Genomic DNA, 10248 nt, shown 5'->3' on the forward strand with positions numbered 1-10248 from the left:
TTTATCTTCTCTCACTTCAGCATTCCCAGCACATTTCATACCCCTCCGGCCAGCTTGGCAATAATCCCAGGCTGCTTCATACACTTCCCAGCCTGCTGCACCCTAATTCCAGCCTATTTCATACTTCTCCCAATCTGCATCAGCGATTAAAGCCCACTTCATACTTATCCCAGTCTGTTTCATAGTGATAGAGTCATAGAGATTACAGCACAAAACAGTTGCCTCAGTTCAACTCATCCATGCCGACCAGATATTCCAACACAATCTAGTCCCACCTGCCAGCACCCGGCCCATAACCCTCCTAACCTTTCCTATTCATATACCCATCCAGATGTCTTTTAAATGTTGCAAGTGTACTAGCCTCCACCACTTCCTCTGGCAGCTCATTCCATATATGTACCACTCTCTGCATGAAAAAGTTGCCCCTTCGGTCCCTTATATCTTTCCCCTCTCACCCTAAACCTATGCCCTCTCATTCTGGACTCCCCCACCCCAAAGGAAAAGACCTTGTCTATTTATCCTATCCATGCCCTTCATGATTTTATAAAACTCTAAGGTCACCCCTCAGCCTCCGACGGTCCAAGGAAAACAGCCCCAGCCTATTCAACCTCTCCCTATAGTTCAAATCCTCCAACACTGGCAACATTCTTCTAAATCTTTTCTGAATCCTTTTATTTAATTCATCCTATCATTCAACCCATCACAGACCCATCCTTTTCTTCTCCCAGTCTTGCTAATAAACAAGCACATCTCAAAGCACTCTTAGCTCTGCTGAAAGATCATCATTCTGACACTTACACCAATGCAACCAGACCTGCGTTTTCCCGATATCTTGATATTTTGGATTTTCTGCATCTGAATGATTTTGCTTTTACACATTTTTAAATATGCAGACACAAAAGTATGAAACATCTCTGGATATCATTCACGGCACCAAAAGATAGAACACTAACACTTTTTTTACTATACCTTTCTGCAGGAAGACATCTAATTGGTCAACACACAGTGCCTTCAACTCCTTCTCACTTTTATCCTTTTTTACCAAAGCAACAACATATTTAGCAAGTGCGGATGGATCTGCATCACATCTGCAACAGAATAAAAACAGAAAAATACTTAAAGCTATAATATTCAAATTCCATTATACTGTTAACAAAAAAATGTGCTTAAATTTGTTGTGTATATTTTTGCTTTAAGAGGTTGGAAACGACTCACTTTAAAAATTACTACAAAACTTCTAATTTTGAAATGATCACCTTTCACAAAAGTCTCAGATTGCCAGCTTTCCCTCTTCCATCCACAGCCACAAAGTCAGTGTTCAAGTCCCACCTGCCTCAGCCACGCATCATGACTGGTCTGAGCATTTTGATTAAAAATATCTACATGAAGGTACAACATGCAGTGTCACAATATTGGTTGACATGATATATTATGAATTGGCAGAAACATGGAATCCTAGAGTAGTAATAGCACAGAAGGCCAGAGGAGCACAGTCCATCATGTCCATTTAGTTCACTGCTCAATTCTCCCATATCTTTTCCTCATAGCACTATGAAAAAAATTGCTCTTGACAAACTCTGGTGTACATTGTGTCAAGATCAGACAGGGGAATGGATTGATAGATGGTTCCAGAGCAGAAAATAGAGGGATAGAAGTTCAGGGAAATTCTTCAGATCGGCAGTAGGTGGGAAGTGGCAAAACTTGCAAATGATATCATAATGCAGGGATATTATTAACAATACAAGAATGCATCAGAATTCAAGAAAACAGAGAGATTGCAGAGTAGACAGTTAAAGCGCAAATGATATACAATTATTGGGAAATGCGGAATGATGTACTTTGTTCAGACAACGAAGCTACTAATTTCTTAGACAACTAAAGCTACTAATTTCTTAGACAACTGACCTCAGGGAAGGTTGCTCACAAAGACTAGATTAGATTACTTACAGTGTGGAAACAGGCCCTTCGGCCCAACAAGTCCACACCAACCCTCCGAAGACCAACCCACCCAGACCCATTCCCCTACATTTACCCCTTCACCTAACACTACGGGCAATTTTTAGCATGGCCAATTCACCTAACCTGCACATTTTTGGACTGTGGGAGGAAACCGGAGCACCCGGAGGAAACCCATGCAGACATGGGGAGAATGTGCAAACTCCACACAGACAGTTACCTGAGGTGGGAGTTGAACCTGGGTCTCTGGTGCTGTGAGGTGGCAGTGCTAACCACTGTGCCACCATGCCACCCATCTGTGGTAAGGTTTATGCTTTTCCTGAAGATAGTTTAAATCTGGTGCCAACATCATGAGCTCAACAGTATCGATATGATCAAACAGGTAAGCAGTTTATTGAACTATTCACAGTTTAATAAATTAAAAGCACTCAATAATTTTCCTGTTTCTTTTTAAACACAGAGATGCTAAAGATTATGATGTGGCCAAACAAAGACAAGTATAAAAACAAACAGAAATACAGGATTTCAGGGCCAGTGATGATGTTCAACACCAATTGTGAAGTTAGCTTACCACGACAAAGACAGCTAAATCTCATTCAACAAGGTCTAATTTTTAAAAAGAGACCTCTATTGTGAGATTAATAGCACACGTGGACATTTTTGTTAACTTGATCAATTTCTATTTATGTCGAGAAAAGCGACCTCATCAGGAGACACGCTTAAGAAGCACACAGTCAATCACAGACACTAACTTTTGGGTGCCAGCCTTATTCTGGATGCATACAAATTTAGGCAAAACACTTCTGGAAAATTCAAGATGAGACTGAAAATTTGAAGTAGTACAGAAATGAGAGCAGAAACAATCCAAAAGAAAAACTTAAAGCAAACTGGTAGAGGTCTTCGCCATTATAAAACGTTTGTAAAGGGCAAACATGGTGAAATGTCCTCAACTTGTATGCAAATCTAGACCAGAAGAAATAAATGTAGGAGAGCCAATGAAACAAAGATCAAACAAATCATTTTGGAGAAATCTTTTTACAGAAAGTGATAAAAATGTGGGAAGTGTGACCATGTGGAGTGACTGAAGCAGGTAGCACTTACTGAGTTCAAGGAAACCTTAATGTATATGCACAGAAAATTAAATGGAAGGAAAGGAACACAAAATGGGAAGTACCTTATACATTAAATACAATACACCAATTGGAACAAATGGCCCACTCCTCTGCTGTAGATTCCACATTTTTAATTCTCTCACAGGACTTGGGCACTGCTGGCTGAACAGCACTTATTGCAGGTCCCTAGCTGCCAAGGGTGGTCAAGCTGCCTGCTTGAACCACTGCAGTCCATGCGCTGTGGTTAGATCCACAATGCTATTAGGGACAGATTTCCAGGATTTTGACCCAGTGACAGCAAAGGAATGACATGTCAGAATAACAAGTCAGAATGGCGAGTGGCTTGGAGGGGGGCTTGCATGTGGTAGCGTTCCACATGTCTGTTCAAATTCAGTCTGAAAACCACTTATAGCTGTTGAATGAACAGGGAGACATAGCCTCAGAAACTCAAACTTCGACTCACTGTCTGTTCACAGATGCTTAATGATATCAAACCACATATGCGCTAACTTGACTTTGGTGGGAGCAAGTACAGTGATAAGGCTCTTAGTGATTGTCACTATTGATTAAGGTGCATCCACTACCATTCATGAGGATGTTGGCCGTAATGGATAAAGTTGACAATGAATGTTTACTCAGAAGTAGCCAGTATGATAATGTTCAGGAGGAATTGTCTTCAGTTGCTTGCTGTCCATCTGCAAATACAACTCAAATAAGGGCACCTGAAAGCATCAGCTCTGTTGATTCTGTTTCAGGATATAAAGTTGATTCGAGTGAAAATGGGACAACATCTGGTGTGTAGCTATTGCAATATGCTTGTCTTTCACTCACAACAACCTGATTTGTTAGCCATTGTAGAGAGTACCCCAGACCAAGAGAAATCCATTGGGACTATATGGTTAAATATGCTTTCTTGTCATTTTGCCTATGACTAGTGAATACCAGCTTCAGTAAAATTCTCTGCTGCATCGCAAGCATTTTCCCAAAAGTTCAGCCTAATGTAAAGCTTGACAAAAATTCTGATCCATCTATCCATTACCCTTACTTTGAGGATCTTGGTAATGAGAATTTATAATACTGAATCCTGAAGGATGAATGGAGATCTAAAACATAATGAATTTCAACACGTAGAAAATGTTAGCTAACAAACTGGTGATTAAGAAGAGCTTATGCTCGAAACGTTGACTCTCCTGCTTGCTGCCTGACTCTGATCTCCAACATCTGCAGTCCTCACTTGTTCCTGGTGATTAAGGTTGTAAATTATAAAGCAAATTAAAAATGAAACACAAAAGAACAAAAATAACAATAAACAAGTTTCAAATGTAATTCTGATTAACATAAATGAAGGAGTATCTAATAAAGTTTGACATATTAAATTTTTCAGATCTATGAAAGCTATTTATACACAGCATTTCACAGGTGTCCATGAAACTGATGTCAAATTTTGTGGTAAGGGTACCACTTTAAGTTGCTCTTTGCAAAATGGAGAAATAACAGAGGATTATTAAAAATAAAACCCATTTCTTTGCCTGTTTAAATCTTCTATGATTAAGCAAGTACGTATTTATTTGACTTCTAGAAGTAAATGTTAGACCAAAGATAAATATAAAAGGCAAAGCTCAAATTCAACAGTACAAATAATGTAAATTTAAATAATTTGTGAGGGTGGCTGGACAAATAATAGTTATATACATCATGGACAGTTTCTACTGACAACAGAGGAAACTAAAATCAACACCGGATTTCATACTGCTGTATCAGGTTATTCAGTGCAGCTGCATTGGTTAGAGACTTAGCCCTGAACACTTCAGCTTACAACAATTTGTCCACTAAGTTATTGAAAGCACGAGTGAGTAATATTGCAGTGAGGGAAAGAAAGGTACAAATGAACATTTTCCTTAACAGCAAAACACCTGAAGAGAAAGTGAATTAAAGCTGTTGAAATCAAAAGATAAATGAGATAAATACTGTAAAATCAAAGGCGGCAAAGATTGGTTTAGGAAGAAAATGGAAAAGAGAAGATATTTAGTCTTAAAAACAGTTTGAACAAGACACAATCATTTACTCCAATTACTTTCAGTCACCTTTATGTAGTAGACTTCACATGTCACATCTTAAAAGAGTTTTTACTTGTAATTACCAGACCTAAACATCAGTAACAGGTTTAGTTCATATCCATCATGTAAGGAACATTGATAGAGTCCATACCTCTGAGCCAGAAGATACAGGATGAAGCCCAGCTTATAAAAAGAGATACATTCCATCAGTCTGAACAGGTTGATTACAAGTACATTGCTCACAACCACAGTAATTTGCAAATGTCTGATCTCAGAAGCTAAATAGATTTTGATATGGTTAGTATTTGGACGAGTGTTCACCTGGGAACTGTAGGGTTTAAAAGTATCTTGTCATACAAATGTGTTACTACCTCTGGGCTAGAAGATGCAGGTTCAAGTACTAGCTGCCACAAAAGTGTTATCACATATCCAAATAGGTTGCAAATATTGCAACCTCATACAATTGTTGAGGGAGATGCCAAAATGCCCTTCCTGTGAAGCCAAGAGCAAAGCATGCAACTCAAATGGTAAGGCTGCTTTATATTGTCCTGCAAAGTCTTCCGAATTGAGTACAGATGGACTTGAGAACGCTCTCAGTAATGGAATTCATTTGCGATCCAGGTTCTCTCTATATTTGCATATAATCTCAGATACCCCTTGCTGAATGATGACTCATTTTTGAATAAATAACTGCTATCATTATTCAACTCATGATTACTGCGGCCGTGACAGGTGACCCAATGTTTTTATATAATCACACGATCTAAAAGGTATTGGGATAACCTTCTCATGCCAAATTAGCATAATAAGGAGCATCCACAAAGCAGAGCAAATGGAATAAGAGTTAACAACTTAATTCAGTAAAGACATTGTCATGGAATTGTACAGCACGGAAATTGACCCTTTCGTCCAACTCGTCCATGCCTACCAGTTATCCTAAACTAATCTAGTCCCATTTATTAATATTTGGCCCATATGCCCCTAAAACCTTCCTATTCATGTACCTATCCAGATGCCTTTTAAATGTTATAATTTCATCAGCCTGCACCACTTCCTCTGGCACCTCATTCCATTCACATACCTCAAGTCTTTTTTAAATCTTTCCCCTCTCACCTTAAAATTATGTCCTCTAGTTTTGGAATCCATTACCCTGAAGAAAAGAGCTTGGTTATTCATCCCATCCATGCTCAGGACTTTTTAAACTTCTCTAAGTTCACCCCTCAGCCTCCTATGCTCTGAATTATGAACCTATACCCCAAGATCTCTTTGGCAATACTCCCAAGGTCAAGAGAGGGAAGCATCCCAGGTTTAATTCCAACTGCAGATGTAGTTACCAATTTATTCTTTCAACACTTTTCCTATAGTTTAATAAAATCGAATGTGACAAACTGATAAAATCCTTGCCCCTCAGTCAAATGAAAGACTGTTTTACCAAAATAATTGGCGCAATTGCCCTACTTGTCAGTAACAGAAACAAAAATGACAAACATACATGAATAATATGAATACTTCTTTAAGAACAGAAATTGATAAGAGGAGATGGGAGAAACTTAACACAGAAGCAAATAAGATAGCTGTATCAGCAATAAGTTGCAAGTGAAAGTTTGGACAAAAAGTCAGAAGTAATAGCAGGCCAAGAGAAACATAAATATCAGTGAGAAAGTAAAATCAGTTAAACATAGTAGTGCACTTTAATTTCCTAGGCATAAATTATGAGTAAAATTAAATGCATACTGTACGATACACTAAGTGCCTCCAACAATTATAAAACAAAATCTTACTCCTTAAAAGCAAACGAAAAAGCTCAATTTTAGCATTATTTATGAGCTGAGTTGTAAGTGTCATTTAAATTTTAATCTCATGTTATATGCTATAAAAGAAAGGAACAAAATAGCATGCAAAATATCTCAAGACTGCAGCAAGAAAGTTACACATTTTGACTAAGTACACTCAAGTTTTCAATATCATATTTCTTTTCTAAAAGATGGATATTGGATAAGTGTAATTAAGTAATCAAGGTCTTACAAACAAAGAAATCCCAAATGCTGATGACTAGGAAAAAATAACTAATATTTCAATTATCAATAACCAAGAGATGACTTTAATTCTGCTGACATTAATCTCAAGAAAATGGCTCTAGCAATCGATGGCAGCTAATATAGCAATAGCATCTGAAGTGATCTAATTAAAATTCCAAATTGCACACAAAAAATAAGAAAATATAAAAGGCTTCCCAGGAAAACAAATAGAAATGACAAGTACAAGGGAAACCAGTCAAGTGAGCAATCCTCTTGTCAATTGCCACTCACCCAAGGAAGGAGCAAGTGAGTGAGAATGACCAGATAACTGTAGAGTAAGATACAGGTGTTCAGCAGCTAGATCAAAGGAATATACAATTGGATCGCATAAAGTAATGTCTATCTCAGGAAAATTATGAATTTGGGGCATGTGATGGAAGGAAATGCTGGCTTAAAAGTACTTTCTTTCAAATTTGTTGTTGGCGTGTACATGAAATAGGCAAGGTGAATTTACTGCCCTTTTTCAAGCTACCCTGCAGAGGTACTGGTCAGCCTTCTCCTTGATCAGTTCTAGTTCATACAGTGATGGTTCTTCAACAACGGACTTTGGTAGAGACTTGCAGAAAGTGATGACTGTAGATTAATCTACATCCTCATCAGGATGGTGTGTGGCGTGAAGAGGAACTTGGTCGGCAATGACCTTCGCACAACGTTGTTGCCTTTGTGCTTCTTAATAATTGATATCACAGGATAGTAGGTACTGTCAAAATAACCATAATGAGCTGCTACAGCGCACATCACCGCTCATCAGCGATCAATGTTGTCTTGCGGGAAATGGGAAGCAACTGGAAGTCATATTTTCCCATAACTCCCACAGTGCAAATACCAAGACCTTTCTCCAAGACAGCATATACAAATTTCCACAGAGCCCACATTTTCACCTACCCACAACAATATTTTGGACCTAAAAAAATGCAAGTTTTAAGCCCTATTCTCTATCTTGAAAGAAAGCAGAAAAGGGAAGGAAAGATGACATACAAGAAAGAGAAAGGGCAAAATTGAAAAACAAACAAAGCTAGCAGGGATAATAAAGAGATTGCAATCTATAATTTATCATATACAATACCGTGGAAGATCAACCATGGGTATTAACAGTCTTACTTAAGCAAGCACTTGCAGGTCAATTTTAGTTATCTGTCATTAGAAAATGCATTTAAAAGCTGTCTAATTCCAGTGGACTATATGATTTCAACAGAAACCGTTCTAATTTGAGGAATTTAAGTTGACAATTGGTTCTGCCAATATCAGCCGACTCACAAATATAAATAATCTGATCATTACTGCAGCAGCGACCCACTTTTTTTTTTAAGTCTTGTGGATGGTCACTGGACTGACTGCTTGTGCATCATAAGAGAAACTGAGGACTGCAAATTCTGGAGAATTAGATCGAAAAGTGTGGTGGTGGTAAAGCACAGCAGGTCAGGCAGCATCTGAGGAGTAGGAGAGTCAATGTTTTGGGCATGAGCCCTTCATCAGACATTCCTGATGAAGGGCTTATGCCCAAAACATCAACTCTCCTGCTTCTCAGATGCTGCCTGACTTGCTGCGCTTTTCCAGCACCACACTTTTCAACACTGCTTGTGCATCATGGCCACTAAAAGCAAAAAAGAGTAAGAGTCCTGGAGATATACAGCACAGAAACATACCCTTCAGTCCAACTGGTCTATGCTGACTAAATGTCCTAAATAAAACTAGCACTATTTGACAGCATTTAGCCTAAAACCCTCTAAGCCCTTGCTACTTATATAGCCATCCAGATGTCTTGCAAATGTTGTAACTGTACCTGCCTCCACCACTGCATCTGGCAGTTCATTCCAGACAAGCACCATCCTCCATATGAAAAAGTTGCCCCTTAGATCCCTTTTAAATTGTTCCCCTCTCACTTTAAACCTATTCCATTGAGATTTGGACTCCCCCCACCCCAGTGAAAAGACCTTGTCGATTTAGCCTATCCATGTCCTTCATGATTATTTGAACCTCAGCCTCCCACGCTCCAGGTAAAATAGCCCAAATCTATTCAACCTCTAGTTTTACAATTTTGTGCTCCCATTGTTAAGGTATGTCCATTGGAAGTACCCAGGTCCTACTGACATGAGCAAAAAAAACAGATCCATATTTTCAGTTGATTGTCTAGATGTATAGAACATCGTGCAAAACAGATGCTGGAGATCATAATCTAAAAGTGTGGCTCTAGAAAAGCACAGGAGGTCAGGCAGCAGCCAAGGAGCAGGAGAATCGATGTTTTGGGCATAAGCCCTTCATCAAGAATGTCGACTCCCCTGCTCCTCAGATGCTACCTGACTGGCTGCACTTTTCCAGTACCACACTGTCAACTTCTTAAAGTAACTGTTAAGGTTGAAAGAATTGAAAGGTGAAGGCATTATCATGCAAATTATCTTGTTAGGTATTTATCAGTTATTTTCAAGCAGTGTCACTACAGGGTGACAGATGTATGAAGAAATTGAGGCCCCTTTTGTAGCACAGTGGTCGTGTCCTTAACTCTGAGCCAAAGACCGAGGTTCAAGTACCACCTGTCCCCGATATGTATCAAATATGTCCAAACAGGTTAATTTAAATAAATTTGAAGAACTTGGATTAATGGCAACAAATGGGGATATTTGATCAAGATTTTAGATAACAAGAAATGATATTGATGGTGCATCAACAACTAGGCCAGTGGATAGGCCTTAAACGTTATGAAGTGCAAATTAGAGCAGTAACTTAAGAAATGCAATTGCACTGTTAAGGACAAAACTTATCACTTGCCGCACAAGTTAAGATAAAGACTTTGTAAAGCTCAAGATCATGCAAGAATGGATACTATTTAACTGGACTACATCGTAGGACAAGCATCCCTTGGCTTTCAATCCTCAGAAACGCAACTTTAAAAAAAAATAAGTACCGTACAAGTATCTATGAGCATCTGGTAAAGTGTATTCAAAACTGCAACCAAGAATGGATGCTTATTACACATCCGCCAAAAGAAAAACTCACCATGTGCCAGCACTGCTTAAAAAGTAGCAATATAACGCACCATCCTTCAGA

The 10248-nt window shown here is 38.6% G+C and overlaps 1 protein-coding gene across 1 annotated transcript in view; it reads right to left on the reverse strand.

Annotated features, from left to right (window-relative positions):
- rbm26 (RNA binding motif protein 26) overlaps nt 1-10248 on the reverse strand; it is a 78423-nt gene that overhangs the window by 63663 nt on the left and 4512 nt on the right. The window contains exon 3 of the mRNA XM_043692682.1: nt 970-1088. Within this exon, the coding sequence (XP_043548617.1) occupies nt 970-1088 (119 nt within the window). The remainder of the gene's footprint in view (nt 1-969; nt 1089-10248) is intronic.

Source organism: Chiloscyllium plagiosum, chromosome 6 (genome assembly GCF_004010195.1).
Source record: "Chiloscyllium plagiosum isolate BGI_BamShark_2017 chromosome 6, ASM401019v2, whole genome shotgun sequence".
Classification (NCBI taxonomy): Eukaryota; Metazoa; Chordata; class Chondrichthyes; order Orectolobiformes; family Hemiscylliidae; genus Chiloscyllium; species Chiloscyllium plagiosum.